The sequence below is a fragment of the Saccopteryx bilineata genome, chromosome 1 (genome assembly GCF_036850765.1).
Source record: "Saccopteryx bilineata isolate mSacBil1 chromosome 1, mSacBil1_pri_phased_curated, whole genome shotgun sequence".
Lineage (NCBI taxonomy): Eukaryota > Metazoa > Chordata > Mammalia > Chiroptera > Emballonuridae > Saccopteryx > Saccopteryx bilineata.
This window is the reverse complement of record NC_089490.1, coordinates 90,760,041-90,782,189: the sequence shown is the minus strand read 5'-3', so window position 1 is coordinate 90,782,189 and position 22,149 is coordinate 90,760,041. Positions and strand designations below refer to the sequence as shown.

Genomic DNA, 22,149 nt, shown 5'->3' with positions numbered 1-22,149 from the left:
CTTAGCACAAGCTTCACCTCAGGGGAGTGAAGAGAGCAAAGCTGCCTCCTGCAAGTCATCACTTCCAGTAGGAGCCACTTAGAGCCCAGGTCCCAGTTACCCTTTGTGGGTACAGTGTGTCCCTGCTTCACATCGACAAGCGGGGGGATTCGAGGAGTATGGAGGTGGGGCCAGGGAGAGGACCAGATGGCTTATCAGGTGCATCCCCTGCCTGCAAGCTGCCCCACACCTGCTCAAGCCAGGAAGATGGAAACCACTTCTATTTCTGTAATGCTACAGCAGAGGGCACGTCCACAGTCTCCCAGGGTGCTGTGGCATGGCTTCCCTCCCTCCTTCTGCGCCAACCATGCTCATGCCTCCTATTCAGGGCTGATATAGAGAAGGGCTTCCTCTTTTACAGTATTATCTGCCACGAGGATGTCTGTTTTGTTCACTGCTGCCTCCCTGGCACCTGGATTAGTGCCTGGAATGCATACAGCAAGAGCTCAATAAATACTGTTCCAGTAAATCAATTCACCTTTGTCCCAGAGAGAGGCTGTGGACTGCGTTCAGGACACAGCATCACCAGTGGGTTCTGGATGGCATTTTTTAATTTTTTTTTTAATTTTTATTTATTTATTTTAGAGAGGAGGGGGGAGATAGTGAGAGAGAGAGAAGGGGGAGGAGCAGGAAGCATCAACTCCCATATGTGCCTTGACCAGGCAAGCCAGGGTTTTGAACTTGTAACCTCAATGTTTCCAGGTTGACGTTTTATCCACTGCGCCACCACAGGTCAGGCTGGATGGCATTTTTTAAACAGCCCTAGTTCAGAGTCTGGGGAAGCTTGGAACAGTGTGAAGGCTCTAGAAAGAAGGAATGACTCCTTCATGGTGTGCCACCACCCCCTAATTTCAGCATTTTTTGAGAACACTTTTGAGTTTATTTTGAGTTAAACTGATGACATGACGGGAAGCAAGATCTGGAATGCTTTGGAGCATGAATTTGAATTTTCTTATTCCAGGATTTACAACTCAGTTTAGTGAATGTTCATTATTAATAACTACATTATTAATTTTTAATTGAGTTCTTACCATCAGCCAGGCTGTGAGCTCAGCACATAACAAATATTGATTCACTTCACTTTCATAATAACCATATTAGTTGGGCACTATCATTATCCTCATTTTACAAATGAGAACACTGAGGCAGACAGAGTTTGCTCAAACTCACATAGATAGGAAGCTCTGGAGCGAGGCATCAACCTCCAGACCCTGCTCTCCTCATCGCAGCTAATGCTGCTCTTCAGCACTTAGTTTGCATGCAAGTATCTGTCTATGAAGCTCTGGTAATGAAAAACTGAATGAGGCCATGCACAAGTGCGTGGCTAAACACACCGCGGTCCTTCCACACCACGGGACACTGCTCAGCGGTAAAGAGGAACAAATGCTCCAGAGAGTTATGCCAAGTGTAAACAGACAACCCCAAAAGTTTCATACTATCTGATTCCATTCATAATCACATTCTTGAAAAGATAAGATTATAGAAATGAAGGCTAGATTAATAAAGCCATGGGGTAAGGAGGGGTAGAGGTATGAAAGGTGAAGGTGTGGCCATGAAAGGGCCACACGAAGGATTCTTGTGACGGAAATTTGTGTCTTGACCAGCAGATTAATGTCCAGGTGTGATAGTGAAGAGGAGGCAGAGGAATCAGCATTTGGTACAATAAAATGTAATTAATTACTAGCCTATAACCCCAAAGAAGAAAACTGGCTGGTTATGTGCTAAATCTCTGTGTGTGTGTATGTGTGTGTTTGCATATGTAATTTATCTGCCGACATCTAAAGTTTTTGCAAAATGTTACCATTGAGGGAAACTAGGTGAAGGGTACACGGGATCTCTCTCTATTATTCTGTACAACTGCCAAATAAAAGGCTTAATTTAAAAAAAAGATAAAAGCCTCAAAGAGCTCGCATTGAGGGAATGACACCCCACTGTACATCACAGTGTGGTGACACAGAACAGCCCAGCCTGGAGGGATAAGGACGGCTTCCAATGCAGTGACACTGGAGCTGAATCCTCAAGGTTAGCAGGCCAGAAATAAGGGAAAGGCGTCCGAGGCGGGCAGGATAGCATAAATAATGGGGGCAGGCCCAATAGATCTCAGACCATTCTATTGCAAAAACGCGTGATGCGGCTATTGCTCAACTTGCACATAAAAATGTGAGATGATGGACAAGATTATCCTCTTTCAATTTTCCCCCCATACTTTGGAGTCTGCTGCCCAGTTGAAGGGGTAAAAATGTGAAGATTCCTTTGTGAGACATCATGCCAGGGAGTGGAGCCTTTGCTCAGCCTGTCAAGATAATTTTCAAGTTTAATTTAGTAAAAAGGCAGATATAAATGGTTTTCCTGCCTGACCAGGCAGTGGCGCAGTGAATAGAGTATTGGCCTGGGGTGCTGGGGACCCAGGTTCGAAACCCCAAGGTCACCGGCTTGAGCTTGGGCTCACCATCTTGAGCATGAGGTCACTGGTGTGAGCATGAAATCATAGACACGACCCCACGGTCGCTAGCTTGAGCCCAAAGGTCGCTGGTTTGAAGCCCAAGGTCACTGGCTCAAGCAAGGGCTCACTGGCTCAGCTAGAGCCCCCTGCTCAAGGCACATATAAGGAAGCAATCAATGAACAACTAAGGTGCTGCAACTATGAATTGATGCTTCTCATCTCTCTCCCTTTCTGTCTGTTTCTCTTTCTTTCTTTCCCTCTCTCTCTCTCTCTAAAAAAAAAAGTTTTTCCTGTTAAGAGATCTTTTCTTTTTAAAATGTGTGTTTGTTTTTCATAGTCCTTGTCCTGCTATATATAACAGCAACTTAGTGGTAGAAAGAGTAAGGATTTGGGGCTCAGAGGACCCTGTATTCGAATCTCAATTCTACCACTTACTAGCTATGATCTTGACCTTCAATGTCCCTTCATCTTTATTGATGAGACGAATTATACTAAACAGGTCAGTACTAATTAATGAGAAAACATTTGCCAAAGAACCTAGTATAATGCCTGACACATAGTAAGCACTTAGTAAGTGATATTCATTATTGTTAATACTAATTCTAGCTTACATAAGAAATTAAAGATATGCACTTTTCACAGTGGTCTACAAATAATACCATGATTTCCTCAAGCTATGCTTCTATGAGCCAGGATTTGCTGCAGTAACAAAGACCCTCGCACAGATCTCAATGGTTTACAGCAACAAAGGTTACCTCCTGATCATGATGCATGTCCATCAGAGATCAGGTGCAGTCTGCTTCTGTGATCCTCCCTCCCGAACCCAGGACCATAGAGCAGCCAGTCTCTGGAGCATTGCTGGCAGAGGGAAAGGGTCTTATATTAAGCGCTGTGCCTTAGAATTGACACATGTTATTTCCATTCAAAAGTCAGTGATCAGAGCTCCGGTTACACATTCCCACTCAATCATAAAGAGGACAGGAAGAATAATCCTACCATGTGTTGAGAAGGGAAAAAACAGAAAAATTTTGCCAACAGCCCTAGTGACTACCACAATGCTTTTAAGAATCACTGCCCAGCCTGGAGGGATAGGGTAGGCGATAGGAGAGAGGCAGGAGGCAGAGGGGAACCAGGAGGACACAGAGGGGCCTGTATGGAGTGTGAACCAAGGTCAACATGCAGGGCTGAGGCTGGAGGAGCATGAGGCACCTCTCTCATCACCTGACGCAGACTCGTACTGGCCCACGGTGTTCTGCAGGCAAACAGCCAGCCTGGCTGGGAGGTGGGAGTGTTCGCTCTCTATACACATGGTGAAGGTGGATGTGACCTGCTTTCTCTAGCTGATGGGCTAAGCCAGTGGTAGTCAGCCTGGTCCCTACCGCCCCCTAGTGGGCATTTCAGCTTTCATGGTGGGCAGAAGCGGAGCAACCAAAGTATAAATAAAAAGATAGATTTAACTATAGTAAGTTGTTTTATAAAGACTTATTCTGCCAAACTTAGCGAAAATCCGACATAAAGTACTTGGTAAGTAATTATTATTATATGCTTTAACTTGCTGTAACTCTGCTTTATAAATTTTATAAAGTAAAGTTACTTCCCTACTTTATAAATCACCATTACTGTGGAACCAGTGGGCAGTTAGAAAATTTTACTATTAACAGAGATACAAAAGTGGGCGGTAGGTATAAAAAGGTTGACTACCCCTGGGCTAAGCAGTCACACAGCAGTATTTCTCTGGCTCCACCCCTTCTCTGCTGGTTCCTGGGACCTAGTGGGTTCTTCTAACAGTTTCAGGAGCCCCCAAGCAGTGTCCTCTCACCCTGGCCCTTCCCTGGTACGGCCATTGCCCCTCCCGGCTCTGGCTCACAGGTCTCCTATTACTTCTTGATGTCAAAAGCAGCAGCTCTGTGGCATTGTCCCCAAGGTCCCCACCTGTAGACAAGCTCCAACAGCAGTGATGTCTGTGCCTACAGTGCCACCTCCCGTCCCTGCAGGCAAGGTCCAGTGTTACAATGCCCCAGATTTCCGACTGTAGCCCTGGACTCCTCCAACTAAGCCAGGACCCCCAAAATAAGATCTCTCTCTGAATGTTGGATTGGCAGGTAGTGATGGGGGAGCCAGAAGAAGAGATAGCCACTGGTCAAAGTATTCACAAACAGTAAACAAATTCTTCATATTCCTTGTGAGAATCGGAACCTCGCCCAGCAAGCTGCTCACAAATCCTTTGTGCTGTTTGGAGGGCCTGTCAGACACGCTGGCCATAGTCAGAAAGCCTCTGCGTGTTCCTAGTGTGCCCACTAATCTCCCGTGGGTCCTTGTCCATGCTGGCCTGAGTGGCTAGGACAGGAACCCTCTGCTTGGTTCTGTTTACCACAGTTGACTCACCTTGTTTCTATCAGGGGGAGCAGACATTCCTTTGCCAGTGTGGGTCTTGCCCTCACTGTGAGCCATGGTAGGCAAGCCCCATGAGTGTACTTGGTTGGGCATTGCCAAGAGGCCTGTCATCCCAAGAGCTGGTCATCAGCCCAGTATTATTCCTAATATACTATATATGTTTTTTTTGTGTGTTTTTTTATTGATTGATTGATTGATTTTTTTACAGAGACAGAGAGGGATAGATAGGGACAGAAAGACAGGAACGGAGAGAGATGAGAAGCATCAATCACCAGTTTTTCGTTGCAGCACCTTAGTTATTCATTGATTGTTTTCTCATATGTGCCCTGATTGTGGGCCTTCAGCAGACTGAGTAACCCCTTGCTAGAGCCAGCAACCTTGGGTCCAAGCTGCTGAGCCTTTTTTTTTTTTTTTTTAAATTTTATTTTATTTATTCATTTTTAGAGAGGAAGAGAGAGGATAGAGAGACAGAGAGAGAGAGAAGGGGGGAGGAGCTGGAAGCATCAACTCCCATATGTGCCCTGACCAGGCAAGCCCAGGGTTTCAAACCGGCGACCTCAGCATTTCCAGGTTGACGCTTTATCCACTGCGCCACCACAGGTCAGGCGCTGCTGAGCTTTTTGCTCAAACCAGATAAGCCTGTGCTCAAGCCTGCAACCTCGGGGTCTCGAACCTGGGTCCTCCGCATCCCAGTCTGACGCTCTGTCCACTGCACCACCGCCTGGTCAGGCTATATATGATTTTTAAAAGTTGAGTGGTAGAGCATTGGCCCAGTGTGTGGATGTCCCGGGTTTGATTCCCGGTCAGGGCATACAGAAGTGACTATCTGCTTCTCCACCTCTCTCCCCTTTCCCTTCTCTCTCTCTCTCTCTTTTCTTCTCCTGCAGCCGTGGCTCAATTGGAGCAAGTTGGCCCCAGGCGCTAAGGATGGCTCCATGGCCTCACCTCAGGAGCTAAAATAGCTCAGTTGCCAAGCAATGGAGTAACAGCTCCAGATGGGCAGAGCATTGCCCCATAGGGGGCTTGTTGGGTGGATTCTGGTTGGGGTGCATGTGGGAATCTGTCTCTCTCCCTCCCCACTTTTCACTTAAGAAAAATAAAAATAAAGTGAAGGAGCCTGACCAGGCAGTGGTGCAGTGGATAGAGCGTCGGACTGGGATGCAGAGGATCCAGGTTCGAGACCCTGAGGTCGCCAGCTTGAGTGCGGGCTCATCTGGTTTGAGGAAAAGCCCACCAGCTTGAACCCAAGGTCACTGGCTCCAGCAAAGGGTTGCTCGGTCTGCTTAAGGCCCGCAGTTAAGGCACATATGAGAAAGCAATCAATGAACAACTAAGGTGCTGCAACATGCAATGAAAAACTAATGATTGATGCTTCTCATCTCTCTGTTCCTATCTGTCTGTCCCTGTCTATCCCTCTCTCTGACTCACTCTCTGTAAAATAGATAAACAAATAAATAAATTAAAATACTAACATTTAAAAAAAATAAAGTGGAGGAAACTCTGTAACAGTGTATTCATTCAGTCACAGTGGGCAAATCAGGGGCCATTCTCACTCTGAAATACTGTGCAGGTACTGAAGACAAAGAGAAGTGAGAGAAGCAGCATTTGGTGCAATAACAGACAATTGGAAGCCTAAATGCCAGAGCAGCAGGCTGGCTGGTGGCTGTGCACTGAGCCTGACCAGCCAGTGTGCATATGTGTGTTTGCGTACGTGCATATATATCATCATTATATATACATCAGTTAAAGGTTCATGCGTCAATATTTAAATTTCAGGAATTTTCACATCAAATAATCTATATTTCTAGGATCTCTTTAAACATGAGATAGGCAACACCAGTTCCTCACTTATTCTTTGCAACCTGAGGCTTGATCTGAGTAGCCAGCTTGAGTTTCCAGCTAACCCTACTTCCTGTTTGTCTTCTGACATCTGGGTTTAATACCTACCTCCACCCTGGCTGGTTGGCACAGTGGTAGAGCATCAGGCCAGTGTGTGGATGTCCCAAGTTCGACTCCAGGTCAGGGCACACAGAAGTGCCCATCTGTTTCCCCACCTCTCCCCCTCTCACTTCTCTCTGTCTCTCTCTCTGTGTCTTCCCCTCCTGCAGCCATGGCTCAATTGAAGCGAGATGGCCCCAGATGCTGAGGATGGCTCCATGGCCTCTGCCTCAGGCACTAAGAAGAGTTCAGTTGCTGAGCAATGCAGCAACGCCCATAATGGGCAGAGCATCTCCCCCAGTGGGCTTGCTGGGTGAATCCCGGTCAGAGTGCATGCAGGAGTCTGTTTCTGCCTCTTTTCCTCTTACTGAATAAAAATAAAATTTAAATAAATAAATAAATAAATAATACCTGCTTCCCCACCCCCACCCCCTCACACTGGGGCCCTATTCCTTCACCACTAATCAGGACCTCCTTAGATGCTCACAACCCTTCAGGGTCCAGCAGGGTGGGAGACCCCAAACTCACTTATCAGGTAATAAAAATGAGGCCCAGAGAAGGGAAGTGACTTACCCAGGGTCACATAGCACTTGATGGGCAGAGTAGAAGTCAACCCTGGGCTTTGCAACTCTGGGATTTAAGGGAAAATTGTGATTGTAATAATTCAGAAGTTTCTAAAGGAAGAAATGGATTCTATCCCATACACAACTAGGTGTTGACTACTGGTGACAGCCAGTCTGTGTACTGTTTACCTCTGTTTCTACAAACACAGAAATCTGAGCTCATGCTCCTGCAGTCACACTCACAGGCACACAGTGGCTTTTTGCTCTGAGATGACAAAGCCGTGATCATGCTGCAGATACTCCGCACCGTTCCCTGCTCACTCCCGCCTCTGGGGCACACAGGACCACCTCTGACTCCTCCCACCAACCCACAGTCCTGAACTGAGTGAGGGCCAGGGAGGTGGAGCCCTGCCAGCTCCCTGATCATTTCCTGTCATGTGAACCTGGGCAAGTCACTCCCCTCTAGGGACCTCAGGACCTAGTTTTCCTACAGGACCCGACACAGAGAGAGGGTGGGTGAGACAACTGCTCACTCCTTTGTGTATATATTTCAAAAGAAATCCTCTTCCCCCATTAGGCCTTAGGAGCAGCTCGCCAGGAGTATTCAGGTAGGGGAGCAGATTCCTGGGAGCAGTTCTGACCCAGGTCACACTGATGATGCCTTTCAAGCTCATTCCCACGGGACAAGGACGCTTGGATACAGCACCAAGGCTCCGGCCTTCCGTGGCCCACCTCTGCCTCCTCTGCTTCCTCTGAAGTGCCGAGGGGCATAGGCGGATTAAGGTGGGTTGAGGCCCCGGGTGCAGAAGAAAATATTGGGCCCCTTAAAAAAAAGAGGGCCTGACCAGGTGGTGGCGCAGTGGATAGAGCGTCGGACTGGGATGCAGAGGACCCGGGTTCGAGACCCCGAGGTCGCCAGCTTGAGTGTGGGCTTGTCTGGTTTGAGGAAAGGCCCACCAGCTTGAATTCAAGGTCGCTAGCTCCAGCAAGGGGTTACTCGGTCTGCTGAAGGCCCGTGGTCAGGGCACATATGAGAAAGCAATCAATGAACAACTAAGGTGTTGCAACACGCAATGAGAAACTAATGATTGATGCTTCTCATCTCTCTCCATTCCTGTCTGTCTGTCCCTCTCTCTGACTCACTGTCTCTGTAAAAAATAAATAAATAAATAAAAATTTAAAAAAAAAAAGAGGGAAAATAAAAATACATGTTAACCATATTTTTAAATAAATAAAAAATATTATGTACTATTAATGTTAAAATTGCACATATGAAACCAAACTTGGTGTCATTAGAAGAAAGTGTAAAGTTGGGGTTTTGCGGGGCCCTTCAGAAGTCAGGGCCTAGGGTGTGCGTCAGGTGTACCTGCCATTAAATCCACCTCTGCCTAAGGGGCAGCACACACCCCAGAGCTGCTGCCTTCTGGGGTCACCTGGTCATGCCGAAATGGTCCAGGAACCCATGCAGAACCTAGAGAAGCATCAATCTCCCATCCCCTGCCTCTACCCCTCAGGGACACAGGGAGACAGAAAGAGCAGTCGAACATTAAATCCAGGCTCTGCTGACTTAGCTGAATTACCTCAACTGCTGGTGCCTCAGTTTCTCCATTTTGTCAAATAGGGACCATCCAGTTTGCAAAGGGTTATTCTGAGCCAAAGTTCAGAGAAAGGCCATTCTCCTCTTCCATCCCCACACTTCTAGGCTCACTGACCAATGAGCCTCGACTGCTATGGCCACTGCAGGTGCCCGTCGCCAATCAGAGGACCTGTGTTACTGACTTATAATTACACCCTAATTCCACTAAGATGGACCCAAAAGGGAACCGAAATCACACAAGAATAGGTCGGCCAGCACCACCCTTAGCGCCTCCCCTCTGCTGGCCAGCGGAGAGGGCAGCCCAAGTCCAGACCTGCTGGGGTCTCCTGGGGTAAGACAGGCCTGGCACTCACAGGCTGTGTGGGCTTGGTTATTCCTCCACCCTGGGCTCCCTCCCGCCACTCCATCCACCCCCACCCCCTCCGCACCCCCAGCTCTGAGCATGTGCCTGTGATGTGATAGGGACGCAGTGAATTCAGTACCTGTGTGACTTTTGCTGTTTTCTCTTGCTTGACTTAAATATCGCTGGCTAGTAGGATGGTGTGTAACTCAGGTTTCCCCAGCACAATCAAGTTTGAAACAAATTCGGGGGAAGTTTTCACACGAACAGAAAACCTTCTTATATGAAGACTCGGCCAAAGTTGGCAATCTGGAGCACCCACGGGACCCCCCTCATTTGTCTCTCATCACCCGCTGAGGGCGGGACAGGCATTACAGAAACTTTAACTTTCTCCCATTTTCAACATATCAGTAATTTTGACTTTCTCCTGCTTATTCTTCCACCTCTCTCTCTTTATTCATGACCCCAATACCTTTTTTGGTCTAAAATAAAGTTTCTCCTCATCTCCTCACTCCCTTGTCCCCTCTCTTTCCTTGGTTCAGGCTCCACATTCCATCCTTCTCTCTGACCCAGCTACCATCTGCATTAGGCATTAACCGCACCCCCGACCCCTTGCTGGGCTCAGCTATAGAAATACCAAACTCCTTACTACCCAGTTCCATAAATGTTACCTCACCCTCTTCTCCCCCTCTGACAACATACCGCCACACTTTTGTCTCACACATGCCTGTCGTGAGCCAGCACGACTCATCACTTTGCGGGTATCCAGTGGGAATGGCGGAGCATTCGAAAATAAACACAGAAAGAAAAAGGATGAGATTGGGAGGTCTTCTCATGGCTGATGGCCTATACCAAAAGCGCCTGTGCTCCCAAAAGCTTTATTTTTATAATGTAAAGCAAAGTCATTTGCAAAACCAAAGAGAGCTCAGATACAAAGTCACATTTCTGAGGCAAACCAAGAATTCTCCCAAGTGCAGAAACCCCCCACCATGCATAACATCTTTTTTCCCCCCATTTTATTTATTTACTTATTTATTCATTTTAGAGAGGAGAGAGAGTGTGAGAGAGAGAAAGTGGGGAAGAGCAGGAAGCACCAACTCCCATATGTGCCTTGACCAGGCAAGCCTAGGGTTTTAGACCAGCGACCTCAGCGTTCCAGGTCACCACTTTATCCACTGCACCACCACAGGTCAGGCCCATGCATAACATCTTAACTTCACAAAACAAAGGGTAAAAATAAAACTGCCTCCAGTCTCTTTGAGAGGGACATGGGGGATGGGACGGGTAGAAACCATCAACATCACAACTACCAGGGAGGTGTAGGGAAGGGTGTGTAAACAGCCCTTACCAACTTAATCAACCAATCAGAGGTTGTGGGGAAGAGCTTAGCCTTTAGCAGCTTAAGCAAGTGAGGTGGGGGGATGGGCAGCAAGGACCCTGTCAGCTTACTGCCAGTCCCCCACACCTCTGTCCCCCAAAACTCTAAACTGCAAGGACCCTGTCAGCTTGCAGTCTCCCACACATGCCCCTGCTCCCTGTCCTGGCTGGGGATCACTGAGTCTGGCACTTCTGCAGACACCTGTGAATGAATACAGGTGAGTGTCTCCAACCTGCCTCCCAGCTCCTGGGCCTGCTGCCGCAACTCTGCAGCCACCTGTGCCTTTGACCCCTCGTGCAAGTGTATTGACTCCTTCACAAGGCTGATGACATCTATCAGAAGGAAGACAGCTGCAGTGGTTAGACCCGAGATTTTGGCTCCTTTGGTCATTGCCAGAGCAGTGCCTCCAAAGATTTTCTGTAGCTGCTTGCTGCGTTGGGCCGAGACTATCCCAGGGGTTGCGAAGAGCTTGGCCTCAGCCGCAAGGACAGAGCTGGAATTGACCAGCTTGAAGGCACGGACGTTACTGACAATGTCCAGCAGGGACTGGAAGCACTTCTTTGCTAAGGAAACAATTTGCGGCGTGCTGTGGCGCAGAACTTCCATGACCACCTCCCTGTTGTCGATGTCACTTGACACCAGCTGACTGGCTTTTGCTTTTGCTGACTTGTTGTTTGAGTAGTCCACGATGCTGGTGGACACACTGGTCACAGCAGCAGCTGTCCCCAGTCCAATTCCAGTTGCCACAAGCACCAGACTGGCCCCTGCTGTCACGGGTGCCAGAGAGACGCCAAGGATGGTCAGAATGCCAGACACAGCGCCGGTGGAATTGGCCACCACTTTGGAGATGGTGCAGTCCTTGTGTACCTTGTCAACCTTGTCAGCCAGTGCATGGAGCTTTCCTATGTTCTCTTCAAGCTTCCGTTTTAGCTGAGGAAACTCACTCAGAAACTGCTCCCTATGCAGCTGGTCCTTTGAGAGCATGTCTTTGTCCTCTGTGGCCATGAGATTTTTCAGCTGGTTTAAGTCATTATATAGTGCATCTGCCTTCATCCTGTAATAAGGAAGGTCAAGTGATTAAGAAAGGTAGTTTGCTTACCTGTAAAATCGGTTCCATCTTGCATAATAATAGTAATAGCTCTGACAATAAATCAAATAGAAAAAAATTTTACAAATGCAAAAAATTTTTCTTACATATTTTGTACCTTGTAGATACTCCATAGTATTTATTCAATCAGGTACTAAATGAGAAAAAGTCCTCTTAAGTATTAAGTATTTGAAAAAGACAACTTCTCATTCAATGGCAGGTCAACACCACCACCACGGTGTCTGTAGGGTGGGCATTACGAGCATGAACACGGAGAAGTGGGCTGGGGCAGAGGAGCCTTCATTCAGAAAACCTCAGAGTATGGTGAAGACTTATCCTGACCCACAGTGCTCTGCCCTTTGCCCTTGGCTACTGGGAAGTGATCTCCAGGTCCCTAGAAAGTCCTGGCTGATGGGAGTGTCATTTTTGCCTGGCATATGGACACTGGACAGTCTGACAAGGTGACATGTCATGGAGGCTTTGGATCGGGTGTTACCAGATCTAGCCTATGAAGGAACTAGAAACTAAAGGCATTAGTTAGACCTCCAGGAGGGGCTGGGACTACAGTCAGCCACGTGGGCAGCATGTGACCGGCCCCAAAAGGCTCTGCACACTGAGGCTTGGGTAGAAAAAGACTGCCAGGTTTACACTAGGCTCTCCGAGCCCTCTTCTCCATTAGGCCTTGACCTTCCATGCTCTACCCCGACAGCCTATGTTTTCCAATCTTAGCAAGAATCCTGCTACAACAGTTTAGTGAGATTCCCCCCACTTTTGATGTCTGATTTCCTTTGATATCTGATCAAATTCCTCATTCCCCAACTTTGACACATAAGCCCTGATCTTCTTCTTCTTCTTCTTCTTCTTTTTTGTGACAGAGACAGAGACTGATGGGGAAGACAGACAGGAAGGGAGAGAGATGAGAAGCATCAATTCTTTGTTGCGGCATCTTAGTTGCTCATTGATTGCTTTCTCATATGGGCCTTGACCAGGGGGCTACAGCAGAGAGAGTGACCCATTGTTCAAGCAGGGGACCTGGGCTCAAGCCAGTAACAATGGGGTCATGCCTATGATCCCATGCTCAAGCCAGCGACTTTGGGGTTTTGAACCTGGGTCCTCTGTGTCCTAGTCCGATGCTCTATCCACTGTGCCACTGCCTGGTCAGGCTCCATGAGCTGCCTTTAGCAAAAATCCCCCTACCATGACACCTCCTCTTAGTAATTTTCCATCAACTTACCCCCTCCCCTGCTGGTTGGCTACAAATGCCAGGCTGTGTTTGCCAGATTGAGTTGAGCCCAATCTCTCTATACTCTATTTTTAGAGTCTTCACATGGATCACAATGGTCTCGGATAAGATCTGCCTTACCATTTAACAAATGCCAGGCCAATTCTTTTCTTCAACATGGTGAGCTTCCTTGACTGGCCATGCTTCATGTGCATGGTAACATACTGAATAGAAGACAGTGATGCATCCTGAGGACCATGGAAGCTTCACATTTAAAACCCTCCCAGGCTCCGCCCCATACATCTCTCCCTTTGGCCGACTATGAACTGTGTCCTTCCTTGTAACCAGCTCTAACTGTGGTCGTTGACAGTTTTCGGGGAGTGCTGTCAGTCCTTTTGGGACAGTGTTTTACAACTGCTGGTCTGTGGAAAGGTCCACCAGAAATTTCATTCTGGTCCACGAAAGAGTGAACCGCCCTGATGTTGTATGAAGATTATAGATCCAGAGATCTCAAATTTCGTATACAGGGTGATTTCTACCATAGCTGTCCGTGAAATAATTGTCATATTTTCACCAGTCCCCAAGTATAAAATGGTTGAAAACCACTGTTTTATGAAACTACTGAACATGAGGGTGGTTTAGGGAACTGCCCAAATATGTTATCAGTGTCAAAAGTAAGGGCTGGCTTGGGGATTAGGTCCTAAGACTTTGCATTTTGGCTATTCTGAGAACTCAGAATTAAACAACCACAAACTAAGAGCCAGAAGGCTACTTAATGATCATTTTGCCTGGGTCTGCTCTCTGTCAAGCCTGATGCCCTCTGACCTTTCCAGCTAAAGGTCACTGGGTCAGCCACCGCCCCAGAGAACAGGGAAGCAGGGGATCTGCTACTAACCTTGGTGCCCCTCGGACTCTCCAGCCCACCACCCAGTACCCCTGACTTCTCAGGTGTCACCAGCCTAACTCACACTTTAGCAGGTTATAGCTTCACATGTGTGCACACCAAGGCCATGTCCAACTTACAGGCTCTCTTCAAGACACATGAGACTTAGGAACGATGCATATGAGCGGCTGAGACCTGCAGTTGGATGACTGGCGCAGGAAGCACATTCCTCTCTGGTGGGATCTGTAATGCCACTCAGGATCCCTCAAATTACACAAAATTGGCTGCCACCCACGCTGATGTTGGAAGCCGGCACGATGGCACACTGCCTTCCCAATGACGGGGCTCACTCTACGTAGAATAGAAGAGGGTCCCAAAAGGCAGTCAGGCCCCCCAAGGCGAGGCAGGGGCGGGGGACATAATCACCCACAGCCCTCTACCCAGCAGTGGAGGGATCCAATCAGGGCGGGAGGAAATGCCCCTCGCCCACTCACGGACCTCCACTCGGCCCCGGCCTCTTCGGTTTTGTGCCCTGCGTGCCTCAGCTGCCTCACTCTAGTCCGGCCCGCTGCCAAGCCTTCCTACTAGTCCTCCAACCTGGGCCCACCCTCACTCCAATCTGACCCCCAGCTCTGACTAGTCCCAGCCTTCTGGGCTTCTGGATAGGGTGACTGCACTCACCTACTCAACCTGACCCCGCAGTTCACCCTAAGGCCTTCACCACAATACTATCAGATTGACCTGTGATTCCCACTGAGGAGACAGGTGACAAATCAGAGACTCTAGGACATAAGCCCAGAGCCGGGCAGAGAGAGAGACTGGGGATTCAGCCCGGCTCGGTCCAGCTGCACTCCAGCTTTCTGAGCCAGCAGGACCCAGCACTGTTTCTACGATTCCTGATTTAGGGAGAAAAGGTGCTCTGGCCAAAATCTCCAGCGCCACAAACGGTGCCAAGATTTCTCTGGCTTGTTGCAGAGGAAGTCCTGCTTGATACTCATCTCTAGGAAGAAGACTCTTGACCCCTGACATTTCCCAACAAATTAAAGTTAATGCTAATTGAGCACCTACTATGTGTCAGTCACCAGGCTTTTAGTTTACATGCACTATCCTAGTTTCCTCACAAGAAGACTGAACAGATGAGAAAGACAGAGAGAGAACAAGTAACCTGCCTACGTGCACGTAACCCTCCTGCTGCCGGTTTCATCTCTTCTCAACCTGAGCCACTCACGGCCGACCACTGAGACGAAGGAGACGTTCCTCACAGGCTGTGAGAAGGAACATATTCAACCCCAACCACAGGGTACTGCCTGGAGGACGTGTGCCTGGCAGAGGCACTAGATCGGGCGGAGAGCTGAGTGCCCACACAGGCATCCCCTGGAGGTTACCTGGACAGACTGGCGGCACCCACAAATCTCTCCCAGGCTTCATCACTCAGCAGGTGTTCCAGGTTCTCTATTTTCGTTGGGTCCAGTAGAAACTCAACGGCATCAAGATAGTCTTGACAGAAAGTCTCTAGATGGAAAGTAAAAAGAATAAGGTTAGAAGAAATCATGGTAAAATGTATTATGGTAGTGAGTGTAAATAAGGTGGATAAATGTTCACCGTCCTGAGCAGCTGTCACCTGGGGTACTTTTGATGGAGTCACCTGGTGTTATGAACTGAACTGTGTCCCCCAAAATTCATCTTTTGAAGCCCTGACCACCCAATGTCACTATATTTTGAAATTACCTTTAAAGGATAGTCAAGGTTAAATGGGATCATACGTGTGGGGTCCATAACCAATGTGGCTATTGTCCTCACGAGAAGAGGGAGAGACCCCAGAGATCTCTCTCTCCCTCCCCGTTCCCCATGCACAGAAAAAAGCTTTGTGAGGACAGAGCAAGAAGGCAGCCATGTATAACCACAAAGAGAGGTCTCACCAGAAACCAACCCTGCCAGCACCTTGATCTGGGACTTCTAGCCTCCAGAATTAACTCTCATTCCTGGGATTTAGATGTGTTTAGAAATTTAGAATTTTTAGTCATTAGGAAAGAGAGTCCAGGGCACATGTTATATTATTTACCACCTCCAGCAAGGGTGGGCAGTGCCCTGTACACAAATGCATTCATGTTTTGACAGTGAAAACAAATGACTATTCACCTTACATGGGATAGATTATGTGGTGACTATAAGGAATCTCAAGTCAGTACAGAGCAAGGCGACTGCTCACATACATCGCCGACAATGTGTGACTCTCAGAGAGTTGCAGATTATGGAATTGCGGATAAGAGGCTGGGGACTGCTATGTATTTTTTGTGTGCAGGCACATGACGTAAAATGTGTTACCTGCTATCTACACACGAGACGTTATTCTTTTTTTTTTCTTTTTGTGACAGAGAGAGGAACAGATAGGGACAGACAGACAGGAAGGGAGAGAGATGAGAAGCATAGTTCCTCACTGCAGCACCTTAGTTGTTCATTGATTGCTTTCTCATATGTGCCTTGACCGGGGGGCTACAGCAGACCAAGTAACCCCTTGCTTGAGCCAGCAACTTTAGATCCAAGCTGGTGAGCCTTGCTCAAACTAGATGAGCCCGCGCTCAAGCTGGCAACCTCGGGGTTTCAAACTTGGGTCCTCCACGTCCCAGTCCGAGGCTCTATCCACTGCGTCACTGCCTGGTCAGGTGAGACAGTATTCTTTTTTCTTTTTTTTTTTTTTTTCATTTTTCCGAAGCTGGAAATGGGGAGGCAGTCAGACAGACTCCCGCATGCGCCCAACCGGGATCCACCCGGCATGACCACCAGGGGGCGATGCTCTGCCATCTGGGGCGTCGCTCTGTTGCATCCAGAGCCATTCTAGCGCCTCAGGCAGAGGCCACAGAGCCATCCTCAGTGCCCGGACCAACCCTGCTCCAATGGAGCCTTGGCTGCGGGAGGGGAAGAGAGAGACAGAGAGGAAGGAGAGGGGAAGGGGTGGAGAAGCAGATGGGCACTTCTCCTGTGTGCCCTGGCCGGGAATCGAACCTGGGATTCCCGCACGCCAGGCCAACACTCTACCACTGAGCCAACCGGCCAGGGCATGAGACATTATTCTTATTGCACAGAAAAAGGAAGCCAACTACAGATGGGATAAGTGGCAGCCCAAAGCCAGCAAGCAGGAGCTTAGAGGCTGACTCCACAGCCCACCATCAGACATTCTTTATATCATGTTGTGTTTCAAAATTCATATGATTCCTGCATTCTACCCTACAGTATACCTATGGGGCATGGGGGCAATATGAAGTTTCAGACTATACACCATTGCTTGTGTAAAGTGCCATGCAAACAGAATTCCTCCTGCTACTTACAGAAACCCCAAGATGGGCTGTGGAGGGGGTGTCTTTGGTGGGTGGGGAGCTGGACCCTCAGCTCTAATCCTGTGATCAAGCAGTATCACCTCTCCCCCCAGGCTGGTCTCAGAGGACACAGCTCCCATTGGCACCTCTGACCTCATGCTGGTCCACCAGCTCCAGCCCTCCCTCAGGGATCCCCAAGCTTGCTCCAGAGCTCCTGTCTTCTGATCTGTCCTCTCCTCCTTTATCCTGCCATGTGAGCAAGTATTTAGTATTTTCCTCTCTGGGAGGCTGGTTTGGTTGCCAAGGCAATGCACTGAGTTGGGTGTGTGGAGGATTGTTTTTTCTTTTACTTGCTTCATTCACTAAAGGAAAAAGGAACCAGTGCCTATGGAGGGAATCCAGAGCACACACCTGTGTATTTATTGTCCTTGCCGGGTAGCACAGTGGAATGTAGCATCATCCCAGTATGCCAAGGTCATGGGTTCAATCCCATCAGGGCACATACAAGAATCAACCAATGAATGTATGAGTAATTGGAACAACAAATCCATGTTTCTCTCTCTCTCACTCCTTTTCTCTAGCTCTCTAAAATAAATTAAAAATAAAAATAATTCTTAAAAAGAAATAAAAAAATACCCATGTATTTTTTGACAGGGTGGCGGTGGGTTGGGGAAATAACAAAGCCGGCCTCTGTAGGGGTCTTTGAGATCAATAGAAGCACTTTCTACCTGAGACAGTCACACCTGGTAAGCAGGTGCTTATAATTGGGAGGTTACGTCTGGCACGAACACAGCTGCGCAGGGTGGGGGTGCTACAGAGGGAGAAGGCTTCCACCTGGAACAGCAGGCCCAGGTAGAGGGGATAAGAGACTTCCACCTTCCCGTGGGCTGTCCTGGCCTCTTCTGAGTCATTACATGATGGCAGGGGAAGGGAGGTGGTGAGCATCCCGAGTTAAGGACCAGGAACATGTTCCCCCTGACAGACTCCAGGTTGAGGGACTCTCCTTCTCCCCTCTTGGGGGCTCAAGGACACTCACTAATCCCCTTCAAGGTTTTTTTATTCCTGTGTAGTTAAATCAGCCTAGAGGTGCTACCCTCAATTTCCGGTGTTAAGGAAGAACCAGCCAGAGAAGAGGAAGCTGACTACCTGAGGTCATGGTGTCAGCAGAGGGCTCTCAGCAATTTCCCTTCAGCTCACCAGTCTCTGCCCGGCTGGAAGGAGGTGTTGCTTCACCCTTGGGGGAGAGAAAATAAATTGTGGGGTCGAATGTGAGCCAGCTGTGACAATAGGGCCCAGGGCGAGGGCCCAGGTCTCTCGTGGTTCCATCTGGGGTGGCCACAAACGCCAAAATGGACTTAACCTGATGTGTTCCTCTGTCTTCTGGGCTCTGCTAGCTGCTATGTAAGAGAAGGTACTCACCTCACTCCGGCTCACTCCAGGCCAAGTGACAGCCCCAGTGTCCTGTTGGGGCACAAGGAGAAAACCATCAGACAAGGAGACTAACATCTGAGAAGTAATAAAACCAGAAGTGATAAAACCAAACACAGAAAAGAAGATGAAAAAACGTTTTGGAAATTACCTGAGGTTGGGAACACTTGTGCTTACAAACCCATAAAGCTGACATTGGTCATGCATCCATGTCAGGGCTGCTCAGTGCTCCTTCATCATATACTCGCACACGTTTCGTGTGGTGGGCATCATTGTGGCTCCCAACGTCTAGATTTGCACCTAAACTCAGGTGAGCCCAAGTTTTCACAACAGTGTTAAAACCTGGACTTGAATCCAAGCCTTTCTGATCCAGATCCCATGTGCCTAAGGACTATGCTCTACTCTCGTTAATACACAAAAATGTTTAATAATGTGTATATGTTTATTTGTAAATGGGCTCTTCTCATTCCAAAACAATGTCTTGCACCCTAAGTCCAAGCCTCTGTTTCGATAAAGATCATTCTTTTTTTAAACATTTTTTATTACAGTAAAAAAAAAAAAAAGTACAACATAAAATTGACCATCTTAACCATTTTTAACTGTACAGTTAGTCAGTAGTGTTAAGTATATTTACATTGTTGTACAACCAATCTATAGAAAACATTTTATCTTGCAAAACAAAACTCTGTCGCTACTAAACAATAACGCCCCTCCCTCCGCCTAGCCCCTGGACGCACTGCCTTTCTACATCCTGTCTCTATGGATTTGACTACTGTAAGTACCTCACATAGGTGGACTCATGCGGTATTTGTCTTTTTGTGACTGGCTCATCTCACTTAGAATGATGTCCTCAAGGTTCGAGCACATTGGAGCATGGGTGGGAATTCCCTTCTTTTTAATGGTGATTTTTAGAGAATTTTTAGAAAGTTTGAGTCATATTGAACAAGATCTCAAATGCTCTGCAGAATAACTGTTTCTTAGTTTCTTTTATGAATTTGAAATTAAGGAGGAGATATAAGGAAGAATACATAAAGGTGGGAGAAAGCCAGGTGAGGACTGGATCACAGGAGAATTAACAAAACTGCTCTCTTGAGGGTGGTTATTTCAAAGCTGTGTTAAGCTAGACGCACAGAAACAATGGACAGTGCTTCCTAAGAGAAAGATATGCCTTTTACTAAAATGTTATATGCCTGGAGTCTGACCTGTGCTGGCACAGTAGATAGAGCATTTATCTGGAATGATGAAGTCCCCAGTTCAAAACCCTAGGCCTGCCCAGTCAAGGTACGTAAGAGAAGCAACTATTGTAGTACAAGTTGATGCTTTCTGCTCCTCTTCCTTCCTTTTTTTCTTTAAAACAACAAACAAAAAGTTATATAACTGTGGTGTGGTCACCAACCATGACCTGCCCAGTTAGGAATTTATATTAAAACACTCTGGGAGCTTATAGTTAGCGCCTGAGGCTGATTCGCTGGCACAAACCGAGCTATCCTCAGCAGCCCAGTCACCCAATCGAGCCCCTGGCTGTGAGAGGGGAAGAGAAAGAGAGAAGGGGGAAAGAGAAGGGAAGAAAAGCAGATGGTCTTTTCTCATGTGTGCCCTAAGAGCGGATTGAACCCAGGACTTCCCTACGCTAGGCCCACACTCTATCCACTGAGCCAACTGCCCAGGGACAATGTTATGCTTCTTTGTGACAGCTGTAGGGACCCACTACATATGTCCTGCATCAGGAGAATGACAAAGATAAGGACAAAAAAGATGAGAGGGAGAGAAAGAAGAAACAAAAAGCTTCTACAAAATCAATCAATCAATCAATCAATCCATCCCAAAGCAATCTAAATGCACACCAGAAGAAAAAACTATAAACATGAGGGAAGAAATGTTAAAACCAATGTTGACTTGTGGAAACACTGGTAATCAAGACACAAATCCCAGAAGCCATAAAGAGAATTGGTTTGACCTCTTAAAAATTAAGAACTGCACAAGAGTCTGGCCTGTGATGGCGCAGTGGATGGAGCGTAGACCTGGAACGCTGAGGTAGCCCTTCAACACCCCAGCCTTGCCAGTTCAAGGTACATAGAAGAGATTAATGAACTACTAAAGTGATGCAACTATGAGTTAATGTTTATCTTTCTCTCTCTCTCTTAAATCAATAAATTAAAAAAAAATTCTTTTTAACGATTTATAAAAACTGCACGGGATACCATAAACCAACTCAGAATACCACGAGAGACCAGAACCCGCTACATGAAATACTCACCGTAGACGAAGGGTGTCTATCCACAACACACAAGAGCCCGCAAATCGATGTTTAAAGACTGAAACCAAGTTTTTTTAAATGGGTAGGAGAGTTATACTGAGTCACCCTAATCTCTTAGGTCAGCCCCATTTGCTGCCCTCGTCTTCTGGATCCGCCTTCCCAATAATTTCCACTCGCGATTAATTACCAGGGATCAGAAGAGCCTCACCCTACGCCCCCGCGCCTGGCCCTGCTCCGGGCCTCTTTCTGGTTCGCCTGGCCCCGCCCCGCCCGTGTTCGCACAGTCGCTGTGCCCCTGCCCCGAGCACGGGCCACCCCCTTTGCGGAAACTGAGCTCCTAGGTTACCTTCTCTTTTCCTAGTGAAGGGGCAGGCACTAGCCAAGTGAGGCTCGGAATCGTGGCTCTGACTAACCTGGTAACCCACTTAGAGAAAAACCCGGCCTCCGGAAATGCCCAAGCCCTCCTGGGGGTTGGGCTCTGCACCAGCAGACTTCCTCAACTGCTAACGCTCAAGGGAGCTAACTGCCTGTGATATTGAATCGAATTTGATAATTAGGTGGACCTCAAAACTCCCTTATTCAAAAGGTGCTAAGAGGTGCATTAGAGATTCCCTCAATGATATCCATATTTCCCCTACTCCCAGGCCTCACTATTGTTAGAATCCATCGGAGTCCGAAAAGACCAGAGTAACAGGTTTTATTGAAAGGAAGAAAGGAACCCTGCCCGGCTGACTCCTAAGGAGGAGTCCTGCGCCAGGCACAGCCTGGGACCGTGGTTTTTAAAGGTTAGGGGAGGGGGAGTAGGAAGGGCTGTAGGGTTTTCAATCATCTAGGGCAGGGGTCCCCAAACTATGGCCTGCGGGCCACATGCGGCCCCCTGAGGCCATTTATCAGGCCCCGCTGCACTTCTGGAAGGGCACCTCTTTCATTGGTGGTCAGTGAGAGAAGCATAGTTCCCATTGAAATATTGGTCAGTTTGTTGATTTAAATTTACTTGTTCTTTATTTTAAATATTGTATTTGTTCCCGTTTTGTTTTTTTACTTTAAAATAAGATATGTGCAGTGTGCATAGGGATTTGTTCATAGTTTTTTTTATAGTCCGGCCCTCCAACGGTCTGAGGGACAGTGAACTGGCCCCCTGTGTAAAAAGTTTGGGGAACCCTGATCTAGGGCTTCTCGGCTTGTGACATCAGACATTCCTTTGTGCTTGGTCATCTGCAGCAAGCCCTGAAACGAGACTTATTGGCAGGGTTAAAGAAATGAAAC

General features: G+C 47.7%; 1 protein-coding gene across 5 annotated transcripts; it reads right to left on the bottom strand.

Annotated features, from left to right (window-relative positions):
* Nucleotides 1–10,128: 10,128 nt before the first annotated feature.
* LOC136325284 (apolipoprotein L3-like) lies at nucleotides 10,129–21,330 on the bottom strand. 5 transcript variants are annotated; one of them, XM_066259419.1, is made up of 6 exons: nucleotides 21,230–21,329; nucleotides 20,884–20,941; nucleotides 18,618–18,659; nucleotides 18,345–18,432; nucleotides 15,270–15,396; nucleotides 10,129–11,746 (listed from the first exon to the last, which is right to left on the bottom strand). In XM_066259419.1, the coding sequence occupies exons 4-6, from the start codon at nucleotides 18,352–18,354 to the stop codon at nucleotides 10,816–10,818; spliced, it is 1,068 nt and encodes a 355-aa protein (XP_066115516.1). In that variant the 5' UTR covers nucleotides 18,355–18,432; nucleotides 18,618–18,659; nucleotides 20,884–20,941; nucleotides 21,230–21,329; the 3' UTR covers nucleotides 10,129–10,815. The 5 variants fall into 5 exon arrangements, with proteins under 5 accessions (XP_066115516.1, XP_066115543.1, XP_066115525.1 ...); XM_066259446.1 differs by lacking the exon at nucleotides 18,618–18,659 and having other exon boundaries at nucleotides 21,230–21,330; XM_066259428.1 differs by lacking the exon at nucleotides 20,884–20,941 and having other exon boundaries at nucleotides 21,230–21,305.
* Between the last annotated feature and the right edge of the window lie 819 nt (nucleotides 21,331–22,149).

Excerpts from the sequence above, each read along its gene's own strand:
- LOC136325284 (XM_066259446.1), bottom strand. Across the intron at positions 11,747-15,269 it reads GGTGCCGCCAGTCTGTCCAG|GATGAAGGCAGATGCACTAT; the intron begins GTAACCTCCAGG and ends TCCTTATTACAG.